Here is a 24,522-nt window from a genome sequence, read left to right as displayed (position 1 = left end):
CTTTTGGGCTACAGTGTGTATTTGATCAGACAGTCAGGAACTAACCTGGTGATTGAAATAGAGTTGTAGAGATTAGACTCCAGCGTACAGTGTGATGAATAATTCCTCAGCAATTAAAAGTAATGACTGAGATTGTCTTACGGAGGTCAGGAGGCACGGCTGAAAAAGGTGAGTGTCCGAGTCAGTCACAGATCAAATCCAATCTAAATGACACGCAGAAAGATCGGCTGCATGAAACAATGTTTATAAATGAATAATATTTTTAGAAATTTATTTTATTTTATTTTATTTTATTTTATTTTATTTTATTTTATTTTATTTTATTTTATGTATTTTGTGACTGTACATCTGCTATAACACTTCAGAAAATAACCTACACTGACTGTTCCAGGCTGCTTGAGACACGTAATCAACCTCTCAGCAGTGTGTCTGAGCTCTGTGTGAAACTTATGATCAAGTGTAATGTGTGTGTATGTGTGTGTATGTGTGTGTATGTGTGTGTGTGTGTGTGTGTGTGTGTGTGTGTGTGTGTGTGTGTGTGTGTGTGTGTGTGTGTGTGTGTGTGTGCATGTGTAAAAGTAAAAGGGCAACTCGTGTGATAGCGAGCGCTACAGCGGCAAGTGTCCTGATTTATTCTCATATTCAACCTTTCAGCTGTGCTGAGGCAGCGTTCCGTCTCCCCGGGAGGAAGAAGGGAGGGGTGTATAGAGAGAGAGAGAGAGAGAGAGAGAGAGAGAGAGAGAGAGAGAGAGGGAGAGAGAGAGAGAGAGAGAGAGAGAGAGAGAGAGAGAGAAAGAAACAATGAGAGAGAGATGTAAAAGGCAGAGGGTCAGAGAGATTCAGAAAGAGAAAGAGAGAATGGAAGAGAGATAAAAGCTGATGGGATGAAAATTAAAAGAAAGGAGGGAATCAGAGGGAGAGAGGGAGAAAACAGATGGTAGAACTATGAAAGGAGAGAGAGAAAAGGAGACCGAGATACAGATGGGGGCATATATAAAGAGAAAGAGGGGGGAAAGGTCGAAAGATGGAGATGAAAAGAGATAGAGAGGGAGGGAGAGAGAGAAAGAAATAAAGAGAGACAAAGACATAGATGAAAAGATATTATAGAAGAGAGTGACTGAATGGAATGAAGAGAGAGAGAGAGAGAGAGAGAGAGAGAGAGAGAGAGAGAGAGAGAGAGAGAGAGAGAGAGAGAAGGAGAAAGGCATGATAAAATAGAAAGGAAAATTAATGTAAGGTAAATGTGGTTGAGAAATTTTTATTTAAAACACACACACACACACACACACACACACACACACACACACACACACACACACACACACACACACACACACACACACACACACACACACTGTCCTGAAACGACATTTCCCATCTGCCCTTGTGAGCAGAAAAGCATTGTAGATCAACATCTGGCTGGATTTCAATTACAAATCTGCGTAATCAGCACCAAAGATAACATCTGTCTGAGAGAATATTATGCCACGGCATGCAGTGCCTGCATCACAGCACGCCAGGCTACGCCACGCCTCGCCACACCAGCATCACACCACAGCACGCTACACCATGCCAAGCTACGCCACACCATGCTATGCCACGCCAGCATCACACCACAGCACAGTACACCATGCCAAGCTATACCACACCTCGCCAAGCCACGCCAGCATCACACCAAGCCAGGCTACGCCATGCTTTGCCACCGCACGCTACACCACACCTCGCCATGAGACGCCAGCATCACATCACAGCACGCTACACCATGCCAAGCAATGCCACACCATGCTATGCCACGCCAGCATCACACCACACCAGGCTACGCCATGCCTTGCCACCGCACGCTACGCCACACCTCCCCATTCCACACTAGCATCACATCACACCAGGCTACGCCACGCCAAGCTACGCCAAGCTATGCCACGCCAGCATCACACCACAGCACGCTACACCATGCCTCGCCACAGCATGCTATGCCACGCCAGCATCACGCCACGCTACGCCACGCTTCACCAAGCCAATCTACGCCACGCCTCGCCACATTACGCACTACATGCAGTGTTCAATTTATTACCCAGTGTGATGTGTGTTTTAAGTGGTGTTTGGGGGAAAAGAGTTGATGTTTCGGTAGGCGTTGCATCTGCACCCATCGCTGCATCCCTGCATTCCATCGCTGCATCCCTACATAAATAAACAAATAAACAAATAAATAAATAATCAAATGCACATTGCAGATTTTCGCAGTTTTCTTGGTAAATAACAGTAATTATCGGAACACGACACAACGAGGGTGTGAACCTCAACCTGATGCAGGATTTCCTTTTACATGATTTTTTTGTTAAATGAATCAGAAGTTGATCGAAATGCCGAGTGACTCTGCAGAAAGGTGATGCTGTAATTCTGCAGTGATTCTAATTTCAGCTTTGTATCGGTGGATGCGCTCAAGTGGCGTTTTGTATCGGGCAAAAGAGTTCGAGGAAAGAGAAGCTTCTCCACTGTAACATGATCTTCTCTCTCAGGCTCAATGTTTAAATGTCACATAAAGACATTTTCTATACTCTTTTTATACCATTACATCATTACACAATTATTATACCATTATTACACCTTTATTATACAGTTATTATACTGTTATTACACCATTACTGTAATGTGATATAATTCATTACCCTGATACGTTATGCTATCGCATTGTACTTATACCATTAATATACATTACTGTTACTATTTGTTACTATTTATTATCCAATGCAATACTGGTATTACATAGTTATTATACTGTTATTACTCTTTTATTATACAGTTACTATACCTTATTTATTAATACACCACTGCTTAACTATTATACATTATATTGTTATTACATTATGACTATACCATTAATATAAATATTACCATTTTTACCATAAGTCCTGTTTATTGTTATTACACTGTTATTACATTGTTATTATGCTGTTATTACACAAGCTCTATACTTTATTACACTGGTTTTACATTATTACATTACAATAATTCATAGCATATTGTTATTACAATTAGTATATGTTATTATACAGTTATTACAATGTTATTATACAGTTATTACACACTGGATTATATCGTGGTATTGCGCTGTTTTTGTCAGTATGTCCCTGGAAATGTGTTCAATCAACAAACCATATTAAAGTTTCACCTTCAGAATAATGGAATGGGTTTCTTCTCAGAATGAAAAAAATATATATATATTTAAAAAAACTGTAGAAATGAAATTGAATAAAACCATAAGGGAATATTCTCCTGTTGAACGTATAAAAGAAAGAAATGTCTTCATTAAATTATCTGAGTTGGATTTCACACCACAAGAAAAAGAAAGGAAAAAAGAAAAACCGATGAAACGCATCTTCAAGGACGTGGCACGTGATGAACCCGGATGGAAGTCGATCACATGGTGCCGAGTGTCACATCCTCGGCCTTTGCATCAGACTCACACGTAACGTGAGGGCAAAACTAAAAAAATATACAAATAAAGTCACGTACCCTGGGCTTATGACTTAGTGTTCAATGTTCTCTGTACTGAAACCCAAGTTACACAACCAAGGAACAGTTGGCAGACAGACTAATCCCTCCCGAAATAAAAACAGAAATAAAAGGACATCTGCTTCATTTATGAACACGGCTTATATAATTCCCGGAGAGATCTGCCTTATTGCCTCTAATGCCACGCCGAGTGAGTTTTGGGAGGAATCCGGTCGTGGTTGTGGTCAGGAATATAGACGCTCTTAGCATTAATGGTGTTTAGGAAGATATAAGTTATAAACCGAATGTTCAGGTCAATAACACAACAGCTTTGTGTAATAAACATAGAACTGCTATTGCTGATTGTTGGGGGTGTGGCCTAAATTGTTTTACTTTTACGTCTCTGACAGAAAGTCGTAGCATTCGTTTACCTGTTGTTCATTCTGTTATTGTTCTAAAGTTACACTGGGGAAGTGGGCGTGTCTTAAAGATTAGACATTGGGAAGTGGGTGTATCTTTAAGGTTAGGGAATGTAGGACGTAGGAAGTCTTTAAGGCATCAAAAGACATCAAAAAGTAGGTGTTTGTAAGTTTACAAAAAGTGGGCACATTCTTAAGTTGTAGAAAATGATAAAGTGGGAATGTCTGCAATGTGGAAAAGGGAAGATGTGGGTTCTGTAGGGAAATTAACAATGATTTATTGTTTATTATTATATTATAATACAGTGACAATTAATCAATATTGAAGTGGGTGTGGCATAAATAGGAAGTTAATTCCTGCCAGTACAAATCTGATACAAAATCTTAGCAGGTTATATGTGCCCCTGAATGAGCTGTTTCTATAGCAACAATAACGCATTAGAACGTTTAGTAATAAAAACAAAAGCCTGTGATTTGCGGCTGGAAATCTTTTCAGAGCTGCCGACCAATCAGTTTAGAGAACTCAACAGCACTGTGCACTACAGCACTATAAATGTAAAATATGACCTCGTTCCTTTTTCTATAGCGTCCAGTTTCTCAGCTACACAATTTATTTGTGCGCCGCAGAATCGTCTCCATTTCTGATTTCACAAAATCTGAATTGGGATGAAAATGAAGATGAGCTGAGGACATTCAGGGATCACACACACACACACACACACACACACACACACACACACACACACACACACACACACACACACAGGTTTGGATAGAGGGAGCAGGTGGACCAGTGTGGATTTCATCAGGTGATAATCTGCCCCAGCGCGTCTCCTCTTTGCCCGACGTTGGCACATTGCTGCCCATCGCAATCGCACCCCATGTGACTTTAGTAATCAGTTCTCCTGAACTGACCGTTCCAGATGCTTCACACGAGCTATCAGCGTCTCATCATAAAAAAAACAGTGTAAATGTAAAAAAAAATACCTCCAATGAAATCATACTGAAACTCAGATTGAACTCATGACTGTCCAGTTCGACTCCAAAGCCTTAACCAGTAAAGTCAGGTAGTGATGCAGGTGAGAAGGTGAGGAGGCCTGTGGTGCAGTCAGCATTCACATTCATCCCAAAGGTATTCAATAGGGTTGGAGCTCTATAGCAGAAACATTTTCATATCTTCCATCCCATGGAAAGCAGAACTTCATGAAGCTGACTTTGTGCACAGGAGCATTAGCATGCTGGAACTGGTTTGGGTCTCCTAATTTAAGTGACAGGAAAATGTCATGCTCCAGCATCCAATCACATCTGATACAGTTGTGTGCCTCCAAGTTTGTGGTAACAGTTTGGGGAAGAACCACATCAGAGTGGAAAAGTCACTTATATATAATAAAGATTCCCTCCAGGTTATGAAACTCCATTAAATGGGTGACTCAGATGGGCTTTTTAACCGCTGAAGCAGATTCATTATTGTAGTTCTGTATTTTTAAGTAGATCCTGATTGCTCACATGGCTTTTCTTTTCTTCCAGTAATTATACAGTCGATGATGCTGATGCTGATTATCAGGTCATTAACAGAACTGTAATAATGGTAATTCTTTTAAATGACAAAGAGAACTGCATTAATTACTGAACCTCTAATAGCAGGAGATATCAAACTTCTCTGAAATTTCGCTGAGCATCGTGAGATGATGATGATGATGATGATGATGATGATGATGATGATGATGATGATGTGAGAGGAGGAAATATATACTTAAGCAACAACAAAGAAAGAGAAAAGGGGCCTAAAAAGATGTCTGAATAAAAAGCTGAAATTAAGTTTGAGAAAAAAGAAAATTCAGTTGATTTCTTTTGAAAATGCAGAACCTTTTCGTCTGTTCTTCACAAGGTGCAAGGGAAGAACCTGCTGTTTACAGTGGACTCCAAATTGTGTTTTGATTTAGTTCACTGCAGTGCATCTTTTTTTGTTTCCCAAAGGCAATTTGTAGTCGATCTCAAACTTTTATGCCGTCATAATGACAAATACTGTAATAGAAGTCAATACTCAAAACTGATAATGCAGACATGAGACAGAAAACCAGACACTGGCTGATAAGACACAATGCTTGGAAATGTTTGGCAAGACTTCATATGAGCGGAATGAGAAAGAAACAGAGCACAACCAAGACTGGAATGGAACCAAGACTAAAATGCAACAGGTGCTTTCACTTTGTTCACCTTCAGGAATGATGTGAGAATGAACCACTGACTTCCCAAAGACAGCATGAACATTCTGGAGCATTATGAGCTGAACCTTTATTAACCCTTGTTTGTAAAGCATCTTATTGCTTTCGCTCTTCTGTGGGAAGGAGAGCCTTCACTAACCTAGCCACTAGACTACACTAACTATGGATATCAGTTAGAAGATCTGTGGAATTTGGAGGCCATGAACTCGTGTTCCTCAAACTGTTCCTGGACATTTTTTAAGTTGAGGAAGGAGCTTTATCCTGCTGAAAGAGATTACACTGCAGTTATGGTACACCCTGACCTTAAAGGTGTAGCAGAGGTTAAGCTCAGCGATTAATGTGTTGGATTTTGGATTGGAAGGTCGTGAGATCAAATTCCATAACCACCAAGCTCTCATGGGCGGCCCTTTAACTAGGCCCTTAATACCATTTTAAAATGGGATCATTGCTCTGGATATGATAAATAGCATAAAAGTAAATGTGTACTTGGGATATTAAACTCTGCATGTTAAGAACACACTAAAAGATCTGCTGTTTTGGACACACCCCGACCCAGTCATCTATACGTTTGTACTTTTTCCTGCCTGCAACACATCAACTTCAAGAACCAACAGCTGTGTAAATAAATCCCACCCCTTTCTAAGTGGCACTGGAAAGAGACCATCACCGTTATTCACTTCACCTGTTGGCAGTTTTATGGCTGATGGGTTTAAATCATGACAGGTGTAGAAGATTAATGACGGAGTGTACTGAGCATGTGCAGGATCCTGGGCTGAGCCACGAGACATCTTTATGATTTCAGCAGAAACCCATGTAAGATGTGAGATTTCGGTTTGGTGAAAAAACAATACACATATCACCTGTACATGATATAAACTCGGAATGTAATCACGTGCCACATTCATTCGCAGCCTTTTAATCCGAAATCTAATAAGTATATGAAATAAACGGAAACACGTTTGTTATTAAGCAGATCACTTTCCAGAACACGAAGAACCTGACGTGTTGAGCCGGAGATTATTATCTCTCTCTAATCCGATTACGTCGCCACTAATTCACTTCTGTCTTCACTACGCCTGCTGATATGACCAGCACCAATCACTGTGCATCAAATGCATCAGAATTTCCATCAAACCAACAATTCATTCAATTATGAATACAATTCAGATGAAACACCCTTGCAGAAAAAACTGATCGATCCTGGTTTAGTAAACACATCAAATAAATCTGATTGCCCTCTAAATTTATTTGTGGAAATACTTAATTAATTTCAGTAAAATTAAAAAGATAAATTGTTTATTTGCCTACTTATTAAAATACTGTAGCTTATTTTACTTCCAAATACATTTAATTATTAGAGTACTTTTTTAAGGTCAAATATGGAAAGTTCATTCAAATTTCATTCAAAGCTCCAACAAAAAGAAAAGAAAGAAAGAAAGAAAGAAAGAAAGAAAGAAAGAAAGAAAGAAAGAAAGAAAGAAAGAAAGAAAGAAAGAAAGAAAGAAATTGTTTATATTTTAAAGATGATGCATACCAGCTTTTTTTGTTTAGACTAAAATATATTGTAACATATATATCCTGTAATCACTTTAATAATAAATGCATTTTAATTAATAACATTTAAGATCACAATAATTTATTAATAATTAAATGCATTAATTAATTAATTTGTTTATTATTTATTATTTGGACATCATTTTAAATTCGTTTGATCTTTAGTTTATTCGTTTGTTTATAAATGTTACTTATTGGTGTGTAGTATATCTATCTATCTATCTATCTATCTATCTATCTATCTATCTATCTATCTGTCTGTCTGTCTGTCTGTCTGTCTGTCTGTCTGTCTGTCTGTCTGTCTGTCTGTCTGTCTGTCTGTCTGTCTGTTTCGTTCGCTTTAGTTTATTTGATGTTGCAAGTGAAATGGAATAAAATAATGACGTGATTTCCGTTAGAGGGCGCCACATAGAAAAAGAGAGCGAGAGAGCGAGAGAGAGAGAGAGAGTGTGTGTGTGTGTGTGTGTGTGTGTGTGTGTGTGTGTGTGTGTGTGTGTGTGTGTGTGTGTGTGTTCCTCTGCCCGGTTTCAGCAGCAGCGCGGTGTGTCAGTGCGCGTGCTGCCCCGATCGGCAAAAGGAGCCGCGCGCGAGCTGAGGCACATCAAATGAGCCGAGAGGGAGCTTCCGGCGGGGCTCCTCACCGCGCGCGCTCCTCCTGTGCGTGACCAAAGGAAGAAGAAGAGGAAAAAAAGAAGAAGAAGAATAGAAAGAAGAAGAAGAAGAAGAAGAAGAAGAAGAAGAAGAAGAAGAAGAAGAAAAAACAAAGAGAAGAAAGTGATCATCACACACCAGGTCCAAGCCGTCATGGAGGACAAGACGAGCTCGAGGGATGAGAGAGGGGACGCGGGGAATTCAGTGCAGAGGCGAGACTCAAAGAAAAGCGGTGGAGGAGGTGGAGGGGGAGGAGGTGGTGTGAGTCCCAGTGCGTCCAAAGAGCACGGTAACTCGTTGAGCGCGGGCACGCGGACGGACCGGGACCGGGAGGAGGCTGCGGTGGGGCTGTGCGACGAGAACGAGAGCCGCCAGCAGCACGGTTTCATGCAGCGGCAGATCGGCGCGATGCTGCAGCCCGGAGTGAACAAGTTCTCCCTGCGCATGTTCGGCAGCCAGAAGGCCGTGGAGAAGGAGCAGGAGCGCGTGCAGACTGCCGGATATTGGATCATTCACCCATACAGCGACTTCAGGTGAGAACGTCAAGGTGGATGCTGGGGGAGTCGCGCGCTGGGGCGCAGGCGAACGCGCGCGCTCGCTCAACAAAGTCACCTTTGCCTTGATTACCCTCGCGCAGGCACGCGCATACATGAGCATCCATGGTGTGTCAACAACACACACGCACGCACGCACGCACACACACGCGTGCACACGGTCGTAAACACTCGCTCGCTCGAGCTTGCGCGCGCACGCCCTCGAACGCTCCTCTTTGCGCATCATCCGCGCGGCGCGCGCGCCCGGTTCAGAGTCAGAGATGCCCTTGCCTTGAAGGTGAACTCGGTGTGCGCGCGCCCTCGCGCGAGAGCGAACGAGACCGTGAGCAGGTGAAGTGTGTGTGTGTGTGTGTGTGTGTGTGTGTGTGTGTGTGTGTGTGTGTGTGTGTGTGTGTGTTGTGTATGCATTGGACAAAAAAGCACGAGCCCAGCTCATCTTTTATTCTGCAGTGACCCAAACCAACCAAAACCAAACCAACAAGAGAGAGGGAGAGGGAGGCATGGTGAGAGGCATGGTGCCGTGGTGCTACACTAGCACCACGGCAGAGTGTGCAATTACCCCCACACATACCCCCCACCCCTCCACATACCCCCAAGTTAAATTAATGTTGGATTAACACCTTCAATGCAGACCTGCAGTGCTGAGGGTCATATGCACACAGTCATATCTCACACACACACACACACACACACACACACACACACACACACACACACACACACACACACACACAATCTTAGCAACCCCCAGGTTACAGACGACCATTTTCATTCAATCAACATTTTTTCCCATGTTCTCAATTCTGTACGCCTTAAAGATGTGACAGATCTGACGGATTCCTCACTCGGTCTGACGTTCCTGCGATTCTTTACTCCCAGCTGTAATTCCTTCCTGCAGTCTGTAATCGTTTTACTGTTTCACACACAAAATAATGTTATGAGTAAATAAAATAATCCGTAGAAGGGAGCAGATAGCAGTAGCAGAGCTGCGAGTGTGTGTAGTACAATTTTTGCATCTATTTAGCTAATCTGATCTAAGAACTAAATTCAAGAGTCTAACGTAATCCGGATGCTCTGTATACAGTTACTACTGAGCTACATACAAAGAAAGCCACGCCCACAAAACAACCTACAGTACAAGTCACATGAGCGTAATTATAGAGGTAAAATGTAAAGATGTCTGAGCTAGGATTTCCGAATCTTTGCAAGTCTGTAGAAATGGTAAAAAAAGAATTTGAGAAAGAATTTGCGTTACGGTATGGTTGCTAGGTAACAGATGCGTAGCCTGACACTAATATATGCGGGTAACAGGGACACGGTGTACTTTTAATTCACACTGTAGGTGTAGATTCAGGAACTGCCCCCAGTTCGAGGGTAACACTGATGCGTTCCACTGTACTGAGCCTCAAGTAGTTAACGCTAATCCCGCTAAGCCAGGTGATTTGTGTGTGTGTGTGTGTGTGTGTGTGTGTGTGTGTGTGTGTGTGTGTGTGTGTGTGTGTGTGTGTGTGTGTAGGGGGGTTGGCACTATTTATGAAAGGGTTGTGGAAAATCATTAGAATGGCTTCAGTGTTTAACTAAATGCATACCAGTGTCAGGCCATGTGTCTCACCCCAGACCTTCAGTATGATGCCACGTCTATAGAAACCATCAATATTAGAGAGAAGCGCAGTAGAACAAAGCACTGCATCACAGACAGGAATCTCATCCAGTGAGACTGAATGTCTCCTTTCACCTGAGCCACAACTGCACCACCTGCATACATCATCATCTAGCAGAAGCATCGAACTGAACCTCATCAAACCACCCCGGGTTTTTCCCTGCATTTCTTCTGTGCTTTACGGTTTTCCTGTGGATTTGAAATGAAGGTAAATTGTGTGGTTTTGTGCAACAGGAAAGAAAACGCAAAAGTATAAACGGTTCATGAAAAAGCGGAACATCTGTTTCGGTGACCTTTTCTCATCATGTCCAGCTTTTCTTGAAAAGTCCGTCTTGTAAATTTCCTTGTAAGTGTAACTGAGACCAAATTAATTTCTTCTCCTATTTTAGTCGTGGAATAAAAAAAAGCGATTAAATCCACATAAATAGATTTGAGCTTGTGCAGTTTGCTACAGATGCCGGTTGCGAGTTGTGACTAGTGAAGCTCTCAGACCATCCAATCAAAGGACGTGAAAATGCAGGAGTAGCCAACTTGCAATCTGATTGGTTAAAACAACCGCTTCATTGTCATGTATTTGAAGCTACAGATGCTGTTGATTCTGAAGGCCTCAAGGCAGTTTTTGATGACCCTGGAAAACATAATTGCTGAAATCTGATTAGATAAAAATGATATAACTCTATTCAATGAAAACAATCAGCTATTGGGAATAATTTAATACAAACATGGAATAAACATCTATTCAACCGAAAGACGAAAGTGAATCTGACAGAGTTTACGCCAGTAGAGAAGGTCTTGCTGACCTTGACGGCCTCCACTGATGCATACAGTATGTAAATCAGAACACCTGAAGGCCGGAGGTACACCAGCAGTGCCGAGTGTACAGTTAGTGCTGACAGTGTTGAGGTAACTTGGTGTTGAATTACTACAAGCGTCGGGTTACTGTAGTGAATTAACACACAGAGTTCGTAATGAATGAATATGCTAATAGTTGGCGTAGAACTGTGCCGTTTCAGTTACACTGCATTAGTGGTGTTTAATCGTTGGAATTCCAGTGTTTTTTTCCCAGTGGTCCAGTATAGAATGGTGTTAAATCAGTTCGAGCTGCAGTATTGAGTGAATTTCCACCTCAGTGTTAAATAACTTCCTACACATTAACACATGCAGTGTTTTTTTTTTTACATTAGTGTTGAAAGTCTGCGGTACTGAACAAACACATGAGCTGAAGAGTGTTAAGTTTAGATTCGCTGTTTAGTGTGTTGAACTTTGTGTAGAATTAACACTTCATTTTTATATCAGTGTTTTTTTTTTAAATCTCGATGTAGGATCATGAGTTCAGGATCTGTGTTTATTCTTTGAAACTAAAGTCGAATCAGTGTTTAATGAGCTGAAATGTTTAATTTAATGGTGTAGAATAAACACTTTGGTGTTGCCTCAGTGTTAAATGATTTTAAGTGTTGAGTTTAATGTTAAGTCGTTTGCACAGAAGTTTAGTGCAAGTGTAGAATTAACACTTATGTGTATTATGGTGTTTGATGGAAAAAATGTGTTGAGTTTAATAGTGTAGAAGTATCATTTCTGTGTTACACCAGTGTTTAATGATTTGAAGTGTTGAATTTAATAGTGTTGAGGCACGAAAGTGTAGTGCTAGGGTGGAATAAACACTGAAGTGTTGAATTGATGTTTGATGAGTTAAAGTGTTGAGTTTAATTTTGTAGAATTAAAAATTGTGCATTAAATACGTGTTTGATGTATTGAAGTGTTTAGTTAAACGGTGTAAAATAAACACTTGCAAAGGTGTTTGATGAGCTGGAGTGTTCATTTTGCATTTAGTGTTCGATGCAATGAAATGTTAAATTCAATGCTGCAGAATTAACACGTATGATGTTGAAATTAAGTGTGTTATGAGTGTTAGTGTTTGTTTCTTCACGATGGTCACGATGTGGACCAGGACGTGGTTTTCTCTGAGGCATTTTGCCACTAGATGTTGTAAAGTTGTTAAGTTTAAAGCCGTACTGTCAGCTGTAGCTTCGTGTGCTCATGCGCAGTCGTTCAGTAGTTCAGTGTCAAGCCCTCTGAGACAAGGTGAGTTTGGATTAGTCATATAACCCGAGACAGGATGAGCTTAACGATGATGATGATGATAACACCGTGATGTAACACAACCTTCCGATGAAATACATATCACAATCCCGCTTAGCGACACTTCATTTGTCTGTCAGCTCGTTATTTCTGTTGTATGGACACACACATAATAATTCAGAGGCGTTCAGAATACGATGGACATTACGGTACCATACCGTATCACCATCTTACACTGTATCTTCAACAAACTGGTACCACAAAGTTGCAGAAACACAATTGTATCAGATGCCTTTGGAATTTTCCTTTCACTTGAACTCGGAGATTCAAACCTGTGCCAATGCTCCTGTGCACAAAGCCAGCTCCATGAAGATCTGCTTTGCATGGGTTGGAACATGTGGAAGATATTTTGCTATAGAGCTCCAACCCTATTAAACACTGTTTTGGGATGAATGTGAATGCTGAATGCTCCCAAAACCTCCCTACCTCATCTACATTAGTACCTACTAACACCCTTGGAGCTGAAAGAATCTCCAAAATATCTTCACAAAATTTTGTGGAACATCTTCCCAAAAGAGTGGAGCTGATTAAGAGGTGGTATCAAAAAGTTTTGGATTTGGATTTGGACATTATTTATCGACATTTCCACACTATCACTTTTAAAATAATCCCCTTATACAGCAATACAGCGCTCCTAGAGTTCTTCTGGAACCTGTTCAAGAAATCTTCTTTCCTAAGGGCGTCGAGCACCTTCTGCGATTCGCTCCAGATCTCCACAACGATGTCAAGATGGCGACCTTTGAGCTTGATCTTCATCTTCAGGAAGATCTGCAGGAGCTGAACCTGGTGAGAAACGTGGGTGCGGAAGTGAGATCATGTGGATTGTTTTCCGACATTCATCATGCACCAGATGCCAAAGGGTCATTTTCACACTTTTGGGGGGTTTGAGCGGGTCAAAGGTTTTCCTGATCTCTCATCGATTTCCGGCGATGTTCTTCTGCTCTTGAATCGCACGTGCCTTGAATGACTTGTTGCAGCGCCGCCGCGTGTCAAACTTCACGTCGAACATCTCTGTCTCAGATTCACCCAGTTTCATGCGGAATTTCACGTTTGAAATTGCAGACGTGGAAACACACGTGGTCTGAACAGCACCGGTTACACCATTAGTCTCAAAACTTTCTGATACGACCTTATGTAACAGCAAATAGTGAATAAATGTAGTGAAAAAATAAACCTTCAGCCATATAGTGGATATTATATTTGAAGAAGTTTCTTCTACGTTCTTCAGAATTCTCCACCGTAACACTGCAGCATCATGGTGTTTATTTAAAGCACCATGTGTTTAAACGAATGAGTCAAGGGTTTGTGATACCGTCACATTGTTCCATCTCAGGTGACTCTGTTTCCCTCATGCTTTCAACACACTGATCCATCAGACCTACAAACGAGCACGATGACAAAAGACCGACGGAGCGTGTGGAAGCTAACGATGCTGTCATCGACGACACCGCTAGCCAACGCGCTGCTCTCATGACGCTATACAAAACCGCCATCAGAGCTCATAGTGTGTTCAGGCTTAATTAGCATTATATTATTACATCGCCAGGAGAAGTTGGTTAAGATACTACAGAACTTTAGAACACCAGATGACCTGCATAGTGATCAGAAAACACTGCTATAACCGCTTTAATAAGAACTTTATTTGTGAGCATGAGATTGGTATGTGCTTCTATTTGATCTCTATTTGCTGTTATAATAAGATCCAATCTTCTGGGAAAATGTTCCACTAGATTTTGTGGATATTATTGGATATCTGTGGTCAGGTACTGAGATATGTGAGGTGAGGAGGCCTGGGGTGCAGTCAGCGTTCACATACATCAATAGAGTGTATAGCAGGAGATCTTCCACTTCGACTCATGTAAAGTAGGTCTTTGGTACTTTCACAGGAGCATTGTCCTGCTGAAACAGGTTTGGATCTTTTAGTTCAGTGAAGGGAACATTTCATGCACATCCTATAGATTTGTGTGCCTCCAATTTTGTGGTAAAAGTTTGGTGAAGAACTACATCTGGCTGGAAAAGTCAAGTGCTGTCAGTAACGTATGGTGATGACGTGACGCAGAGAACCTGGAGCACCTGGGAGATACTGTGGTGGCATCTCCCATACATAACACTACCAAAGTTCTTTGGTCAGAGCCTGGTTTTAAAGCATGCAGTTCCAGAAGGTTTTCCATTAAATCTGTGAGATTGTTATGCCCTGTATGCCGCTTGGACACCACAAAGCTCCTCTGATAACTACGTTTTTATGCCGCGTCATTGCTCCCCTGTGTATCGCTACTGCTTCGTCAGCAGCTTTGAACGAAAGTGTACTTATATGCAGCGTATTGTTCGTGAAACAAAGTCATCACATTCTTTTGATCTATTTACAGTTACTTTTGTATGATGTTGTGATAACCTTCAAACGAGAACCCATAAAAATAAGACAATGGTGGGAAAGTTAGTTCTTCACCGAAACTGGAGACTCCTTCTATGAGTCATAACCTAAACTGTTCCATAAAAATGTTGTACAAGACCCTAGAAACGAGCTGTTGCTATAGAAATGGTAATGCAGTTTTAATATAAACCTGGGAAACACCGTCATGGCTGCTGGTCTAGAAAACGAATCTAATCGTTCCTTCGTGTGAGCAGACCGTTTATCGCTGAGGGGCCGTGTGAATAGAGGACAGAAAAGAGCAGCTAGTAAATGAGGAGTAATGACGGCACAGAGCACGTGTCCTTCCTGAAAGGGTTTAAAACAGCGACCGAAACGTGATCTCCCGCTATCGCACTTAATACACAGCAGGATTAAAGATTAATGAACGCTTCATAAAATCCATTATTCATCATCTGCAGAAAATCTGTCTTGTTTAAAATTCTGTCATATTTATGCCTGTCTGTCTGTCTGTCTGTCTGTCTGTCTGTCTGTCTGTCTGTCTGTCTGTCTCGCTGTTCACCTGTCTCTCTCTCTGCCTGTCTCTCTGCCTGTCTGTCTCTCTATTCAGCTGTCTGTCTCTATGCCTGTCTCTGTGTTCACCTGTCTGTGTCTCTGTCTGTCTCTCTATTCACCTATATGTCTCTCTGCCTGTCTCTCTGTTCACCTACCTGTCTCCCTGTCTGTCTCTCTGTGTTTACCTGTCTGTCTCCATGTTCACCTGCCTGTCTCCCTGTCTGTCTCTCTGTGTTTACCTGTCTGTCTCTCTGCCTGTCTCTCTGCCTGTCTGTCTCTCTATTCAGCTGTCTGTCTCTCTGTTTGTCTCTCTGCCTGTCTCTATGTTCACCTGCCTGTCTCTCTGTCTGTCTCTCTATTAACCTATCTGTCTCTCTGCCTGTCTCTTTGTTCACCTGTCTGTCTTCCTGTCTGTCTCTCTGTGTTTACCCGTCTTCTCTCTGCCTGTCTCTCTGTTCACCTGTCTGTCTTTCTGCTTGTCTCTCTATTCACCTGTCTGTCTTCCTGTCTGTGTCTCAGCCTGTTTCTCTGTTCACCTGTCTGTCTTTCTGTTTAACTGTCTGTCTCTCTGTTTGTCTACCAGTGTCTCTGCCTGCCTGTTTGTAAGTCTGTCTGTCTGCCTGACTGTTCCTCTGTCTGTCTCTCAATCTGCCTGTCTTTCTTTCAGTCTGTCTGTCGGTCGTGATGTTGTTCAGCGGTCTCTTATATACTGTAAATATAAAACAGGATCAGATTTTACTCGTTAGCTTTGTTAGCACTGTGGATTATTTTAGATGTTTGTTAATCTGCTATATTTAAGGATATTGTACATTTTTGTGTTTTAATATAGAAGCCTATATATAAAATCATGGTATGTTCTCACACTTCTTATGAAGTATGTTTTATAAATAACGAGACGGACTGTGTGAATTATAAATATGATGCCTGATGGAAACTTTTTTAGCTTTGTGAGAATCTAAAACCTGTTGGAGATTTTTGTCGATTATTTTTCGCAAGAAATCGATTTCGGATCCAATCTCAAGCGTATGAATAAATGACGCTGTTTACGAAGAAAAAATAAACGCAGAATTTGTATTCAAAATGCTCTTTTTTCCTCGTCTTCCATCTTCTCCTTTTCTTCTTCCTCTTTCTCATCCTTTATTTCCTCTTCTTTCTCTTCCTTCTCCTCATTCTTCTCAACCTGTTCCTTAATCTCCTACTCTTCTTGGTCCTCCTCGCCCTTCTTTTTTTTTCTCCTCATCCATTTCTTTCATCTTCTCTTCAATCTTTCTCCCCTTCTTCCTCTATATATTATCCTTCCCTTCCTTTTCCTGTATCTCCTTTTTTTTCTCCTCTTGGATCTATTCCTTCTCTTCCCCCTTTTCATTCTCAGCGTCAAACAACATTCGATTTCTAAACCGAGTTTAACGTCTATTTTTAGAGGGCTGCAACTTCTCCTTGCATTATTGATGCTTTTTGGTCTTGTTCGTTCCCTCATTCTTTCTTTCTCTCTCTCTCTCTCTCTCTCTCTCTCTCTCTCTCTCTCTCTCTCTCTCTCTCTCTCTCTCTCTCTCTCTCGTTTATTCTCTAAACCCTGGTTCAAAGACATGTCCTAAAGTCTGATGAAGGTCCTTGTCGAATGCGTCTCACTTTTTCCGAAACGATGCCCTCTGGTGCTCTGTAATTAGTCTCGCTCTGTTTTTCCACCTGCAGTGCAGAGCGCTGGCCTGAATTCAGCAACACGGGGTGACGTTGAGGAGCAGCGAACGCACCATCAGGACAATCACATGCACACACAATTAATGCTAATGCACCAAAAATCTCTCTGCCTTGTTCCCTGTGTAAAACAGTAATCGCACGGCGCCTCCGAGTTCTGCACTGTGATTGGTTCGAAGGTGTTGATTTGATTCTCTATAATTGCAGCTTTTAACTGTAAGAATTTCGCAATAAAGAGACGTTTAATTCATATTTATAAAAAGGAGTCTTAAGTGTCAGCGCTTTTCTCACTGTAACGTTCAGTTTTCTTTAAAGGTTTTCACTCCTTTTCCTCCTCCATTCACCTTCTTCTAACCTCATGCTAAATAAGTCTCTTATTAAATGATCTGGCAATAAGGATGAACCTTAACTAGAACCCGGTTGCTGTGTTTCACATGTTAAACATGAAGACACGACAGAGATGATGAGAGAAAAGAGACGTCTGTCCCCTCCCACCTCCCTGTGACCTTCGCTGCTCTCCTGACTTCTTCGATCAGACCGAAAGCCTTAAACATGGCCGACGTCATGAAAAGTACCGGCTGTCAATTAGGGTTTGAGTTTCTGGAGCTCGGTTACAGTCGAGCGCATGTTTTTTACACGCTTCAGCGAGACCGACACGTAACCCGAGCGGAACTCTGCTGCTTCACCACACCTCCAACATGCAGAAAAGTACCTGAGGTGGATATGAGTGAGAACCAGGATGCCCGGTTTAGTGCGAAGGACGCACAATGATCAGAAACATGATCTGGAGATATTTATAAAGCGAGGCCGAGACGCTTGTGTTTCTCAGAGCGGATCTGTTACGGAGGCACTGCCGGGGTTCTCAGCAGATACCGTTCCTGAAAGCATCTATTTTTGTAAAGATGAACGCTCTTATCAGTGACTGGGACATTTCCCTGCGCCGACTAGCTTTAGCCTGACACATTAGCATAGCTATCAAGCGTGTGTGTGGGTGTGAGTGTTTGTGTGTGTATGAAGGAGGTTAAAAAATCAATACACATTTGAATCTGTGTGTGTGATTTATGAGTTCATGTATATGTAAGGTCTAGCTGACTGCTGAGTGTGTGTATGTGCGTGTGTGTATGTGCGTGTGTGTGTGTGTGTGTGTGTGTGTGTGTGTGTGTGTGTGTGTGTGTGTGTGTGTGTGTGTGTGTGTTTATCCTTGTTTATACTGTGTATGTTTGCTTGAACTGCAAACCTGGAATCATGTTTCATTCTCCTTTTTCCACTTCCTGTATGGCACAACAAAATGTATATATAGTTTATTCAAGTGTGTGTGTGTGTGTGTGTGTGTGTGTGTGTGTGTGTGTGTGTGTGTGTGTGTGTGTGTAAAATTGGTTTATTTATCTCTTGTAACTACAATTTTAATGACTATACATGCTCATTCTTTTATACTGTGCTGTTTGATTGTGATTGGCTGGAAGGAGTTCAGGTGTGAATAGTGGATTGTGATTGGCTGGAAGGAGGTCAGGTGTGAATAGTGGATTGTGATTGGCTGGAAGGAGTTCAGGTGTGAATAGTGATTTGTGATTGGCTGGAAGGAGTTCAGGTGTGAATAGTGGATTGTGATTGGCTGGAAGGAGTTTAGGTGTGGATAGTGGATTGTGATTGGCTGGAAGGAGGTCAGGTGTGAATAGTGATTGGCTAAAAGGAGTTCAGGTGTGAATAGTGGATTGTGATTGGCTGGAAGGAGGTCAGGTGTGAATAGTGATTGGCTAAAAGGAGTTCAGGTGTGAATAGTGGATTGTGATTGGCTAAAAGGAGTTCAGGTGTGAATAGTGGATTGCGATTGGCTAAAAGGAGTTCAGGTGTGAATAGTGGATTGCGATTGGCTAAAAGGAGTTCTGGTGTGAATAGTGGATTGTGATTGGCTGGAAGGAGTTCAGGTGTGAATAGTGGATTGTGATTGGCTGGAAAGAGTTTAAGGTGTGAATAGTGGATTGTGATTGGCTGGAAGGAGTTCAGGTGTGAATAGTGGATTGTGATTGGCTGGAAAGAGTTTATGGTGTGAATAGTGGATTGTGATTGGCTGGAAGGAGTTCAGGTGTGGATAGTGGATTGTGATTGGCTGGAAGGAGGTCAGGTGTGAATAGTGGATTGTGATTGGCTGGAAGGAGTTTAGGTGTGAATAGTGGATTGTGATTGGCTGGAAGGAGTTCAGGTGTGAGTTCAGAGAGTTGAACACACAGGTAGTTTGTGTTTGTTAAGTGAATCAGCGTTCTATAAACACCTGCAACCATAGTAACATCCAGTTCCAGTTCCGTCCAGAGTGAGACAGCGATTGTCCACATTCCCTAATAACGTCACTGAGCTCCACGGAGGAGTTTTGTGTGTGGTGAAACGTCTATGGTGAATACGGGGATTTTGATAAACGGCTTGAGGCACAAGAACTGGAGAAGAAATTGTAAAGATTTTGCAGCTTGGATCATCTTGTAACAATGTGGTTACAGCTTGATAGCTAGCTAGTTGAGCTGGTTGTGCTAATTGTGCTAGTTGTGCTAGATAGCTAGGAGGTGTTCAGGACATTATGATCGGTGACTTGGCATATACAGTATACATAGAACATAATAAACCTTTAAAACCCTTCAGACAGAATTTCTTCCATGATGCAGGGATTCCCAGGTGTAACCGAAGGTTAATAAAAGAGCTGCGGGTGAAAATAGAGACTGTCGGACATTTTGTGTTTTGATCTACAGCTCCGGTCTGTCTGTCGGGATTTGGGGATAGAGAGAGAGAGAGAGAGAGAGAGAGAGAGAGAGAGAGAGAGAGACAGAGAGAGACAGAGAGAGACAGAGAGAGAGAGATGACAGATAAGAAGAGATTCTTTTATAGAACTGTCACGCACAGGAGGAACTCGACTCGCTAATCGCTAATTAATTGTACTACAAATACGCATTAGTTTCATTTTAATAGGTTTTATTCTATACTGTGCTCTCCATAATTATTGGCACCTTTATGAATTCCTCTGAGGAAAATTCCTCAGGACTTTCTGTTTCACAGTGGTTTAAAAATAAAGGAACACATCGAGCAAATTCCCAAAGTCTCGCAACACAATAAAGAGCATCAAAATGGGAAGTTAAGTGTAAGAAAATAGAGTTTAACCCATTTTCACAATCAGGACAATGATGATGGAAGAAGTTCCAGTTAGTTGGAAGTGTTATGACTCAACCAGGAAGTGGACGTGTGTCTCTAACACTTTAATGCATTGTGAAGACGATGGTTTAAGTGGCATTAAAACATTTTAATAGCTTTTATGAAAGTTAATGTGAATGCTAATTTAAATAAATATTCAGATAGCATCGCAGTATTGACGTTATATCTGACCGTAACTATGTCTACTATAAAATAATAGCAAATAGGCAAGTAAGAAATAAGCAAGAATTAGTATTAATGTGAGAATTAGAATTTCTTTTATTGAGTAGAATTTTGTATATTAAAGTTAGCTAGTTACAGTAAGTCCTGCCATCTAGCTAGTTAGCACAGTTAGCTTGTTTGCCATAACTAATTATGTAATTATGAGAATAAAGATAGTAAGAGGCCTAGCCTGTGACATGGGTGCTTTTAAATAGTTATCTTTAGACTTATTACCAGCTTCTAAGTTTTTTTCTTCTGAACTACACAAAATAAAGTAAACAATCCCAAATAGGCCACACCCTCCAAGTTTTTTGTGGTAATACTTGGCTGTCAGTGCTAATCCTGGGAACTGTGTAGCTTCAACGCGTGCCTTTCTCAAGCTCTTTAGCATCTGGTTCAATTTCATCGTGAAGAAAGACTATGAAGTGTGCGAGAAGCTGAGAACATACTCTCATTACTCTCACTCTCCCGAGTTTCTTTTCATTAAAAAACCTAGGAAATCATGATTAGCATGTGTAGCGAGAGTGTGTGCGGAGCGAATCTCTGACCAGCTGCTATTTCCATTTCCCTGGCAGGTTCTACTGGGACCTGATCATGCTCATCATGATGATGGGGAACCTGATCATTATCCCCGTGGGAATAACGTTCTTCTCAGAGCAGACCACAACCACTTGGCTGGTGTTCAACGTGGCCTCGGACACTATCTTCCTGGTGGACCTGGTGATGAACTTCCGCACCGGAATCGTTAATGAGGAGAGCTCAGAGATCATCTTGGACCCCAAGGTGATTAAGATGAACTACTTGAAGAGCTGGTTTGTGGTGGATTTTCTCTCCTCCATTCCCGTGGATTATATCTTTCTGATCGTGGAGAAGGGCTTCGACTCAGAGGTGTACAAGACGGCACGGGCGCTGCGCATCGTCCGCTTCACCAAGATCCTCAGCCTGCTGCGTCTGCTCCGCCTCTCACGTCTCATCAGATACATCCACCAATGGGAGGAGGTAAGGTTTTGGCTCTGTACAATAGAAACGCTCCGTTTAAAAAATACACCAGAAATGTTATCGGCTAACGATAACAATAACAAAAACAACAGTCGAGTTGCCTGCATGCTAGTCAGATAGTTAGCATGTGGTGTAAATGTATTTATCATGACTGGTTAAATAACGGTTTATCCATTTTCAGTAAATTTAACGAGGAACTTTGTTGAACAGTTTTGCAGTTATATCTACAGATTGTACCTGAATGATCTGTTCGAACCCCAGACGTCAGCGTAGACATCTGCATGTTTATCAGGGATTAGCAGGAGAAAAAATCCGGAGAAATCAGAGAGATTTAAAAGAACAGCAACTCGGATTATTATTGTGAACGTTACACATGTTCATCGATCTAATCCTCACATTCACGTCTCAGAGCGATGAGGAGGAAGAACTGATCACTTAGACACAGTGAAGTAAACACTCTTATTCACTCATTCACTGGTTCTGTTTTCTCTTTTTTTAGTCTCTATTTATTTTATATAACATTTTTTTTTACAAAGAAAAGACTTAGGTCTTTAAAGAAAAATAAATCTTTCAAATAAAACACAAATGAACCCCAAAAAAAAAAATTGATGGAAAAATAAATTGTAAATGAATTAATAATTAAATTTGCTACACTTTCAATTAATTTCCACATATTAATATTATTTTTTATGTTTTATTTATTTATTTGTTTGCTATTTTTTTTTTTTCAAATCGTCTTAACATTTTTAAATAAAAATGATAGAATAGAGAATGGTTAAAAAAGGAAAATTCAAAGTCTTTATGAATTTCAAAAAGCATGCATTTTTTTATTAATTAAAGAAGAAAGGAATAAAGAATTATTCAATAAATCACAAATAATAAATAAAACTAAAAACGTTAAAGAAATTAATTCGCCTGCATAATTATATAATAATATTTTGCATATTTATGTATTTTTATTTAATCAGAATTTTTGTCTTAAAATTTTTTTGATTAGAGGCAAAAAAAAAAAGGAAGAATTTAGAGTAAATCTTGCGTGTTCCTGATTGGTTGCAGCTTCAAATCTGTAAAAAGACACTGGTGGATGTAAATACTGCAAAAGAGGTGTGTGTGTGTGTGTGTGTGTGTGTGTGTGTGTGTGTGTGTGTGTGTGTGTGTGTGTGTGTGTGTGTGTGTGTGTGTGAAGTGGCTTAGCATCCCTAAAGTACGTTTGGCCTCCAGCCGTTCAAGTTGTGTTTTTTTGGCAGCGTCCCAAACAGAGGTGGGTGAAGTCAGCACTTTGTGACTGGCCCTAATTGAAACAAGGATACATTTCTCTCTCTCTCTCTCTCTCTCTCTCTCTCTCTCTCTCTCTCTCTCTCTCTCTTGACTAACACAAACAAATGTCGGCCGTCTGAGGCTAATCCGGGTTCAGAGCAGCGATGTAAAGACGGACAGGTGAGATGTGGAGGTGTGTAAAACAGTGTCTCAGCATCTTCACCTTAGTACACACTGTATGTTCTATTTATATTACCGTACAACAGGCGAGTGTAAAAATAGCACCAATTCACACCACACAAAGCAGTGGATTATGAAACAGCACTTCCTTATATAACGGAGTAATAATGCAGGTGTAGGTGTGAGGTGTTACAGGATGTTGGTGCACGATGTGGAGGTGAAGAAGGTCCTGAGGTGAAGCAGAGAGCATTATAACGGTGTAAGGTCTCACACCAAATCGTGGATTATCATCTTCTACCAAGGTCACTTCCAGCATTGAGGAGTTCAAGCTGTTATTGGTGTTTACAGAGCAAAACTGAACGGATCAAAATATCACTTTATTCTCATTATTCCAAACAGTCCGTAAGTCTGAACACTTCGTTACTTCGAACACTCTGTTAATCCGGAATGCTTCGTTATTACGAACACTTCGTTACACTGAACACTCTGTTTCTCCGAAACACTTCATTATTCCTAAAACTTCATTATTCTAAACCCTTCTTCATTTCAAACACTTTGTTACTCTGAACACTTTATTTCTTATACCTAATTTTTATATTACAAATATATAATAACAAAAGAATAATTTGAGGACTAATTAAATGTTATTATTAATAAACATCACAACACGTCCACTCTGTCCAAATACAGAGATATTTTTATTGTCAAAGAGCATGTGTGTGTGTGTGTGTGTGTGTGTGTGTGTGTGTGTGTGTGTGTGTGTGTGTGTGTGTGTGTGTGTGTGTATTCCCAGGATAGGAAGAAACGGATGTGTGTTAGAACGATATGAAAGCATGGGTGTTTATGTGGCCTGTGTGTGTGTGTGTGTGTGTGTGTGTGTGTGTGTTGTGTGTATGTACGTATATATTCCCAGGTTGGGAAGCTACATGCACACGTATTCCCAGGCTCTCTGTGTGTTTTGCTGTTGCCAGGGTCTGGCAGCTCAGGAAGACTTGGCAGTATTGGGGCTTATCTTCAATTCAGCACACACAACACACACACACACACACACACACACACACACACACACACACACACACACACAGTGCAGCACCATAAATAAAACACTTCTCTGGATTTACTGTCTGATCAAACCATGGCAGTTGAATGCAAGTGCAAGTGTGTGTGTGTGTGTGTGTGTGTGTGTGTGTGTGTGTGTGTATTTTTTACAGCTCAGGGTTAAAACGGTTTGTTAGATAGCAGCTCTGTTCTCAGGCGTATCTCTGATATATGATGATTTTTATGATATATGTGCTTTCAGGCGGCCATTTTGGATTCAGTCCCTGAAAAACAAAAGAACATATTATGATGCAATAAATTATAAAGGAGACGTCAGTGTGAG

General features: G+C 41.1%; 1 protein-coding gene across 1 annotated transcript in view; it reads left to right on the top strand.

Moving 5' to 3' along the window:
• Positions 1–8,113: 8,113 nt before the first annotated feature.
• The window catches only part of hcn1 (hyperpolarization activated cyclic nucleotide-gated potassium channel 1), a 77,396-nt gene continuing 60,987 nt past the window's right edge, over positions 8,114–24,522 (top strand). The window contains exons 1-2 of the mRNA XM_083565409.1: positions 8,114–8,874; positions 21,281–21,704. Coding sequence (XP_083421535.1) covers positions 8,495–8,874; positions 21,281–21,704 — 804 coding nt within the window. The 5' untranslated portion in view covers positions 8,114–8,494. The remainder of the gene's footprint in view (positions 8,875–21,280; positions 21,705–24,522) is intronic.

The sequence above is a fragment of the Silurus aristotelis genome (assembly GCF_946808225.1).
Source record: "Silurus aristotelis genome assembly, chromosome: 16".
Classification (NCBI taxonomy): Eukaryota; Metazoa; Chordata; class Actinopteri; order Siluriformes; family Siluridae; genus Silurus; species Silurus aristotelis.
This window is presented reverse-complemented; position numbering and strand designations above follow the sequence as displayed.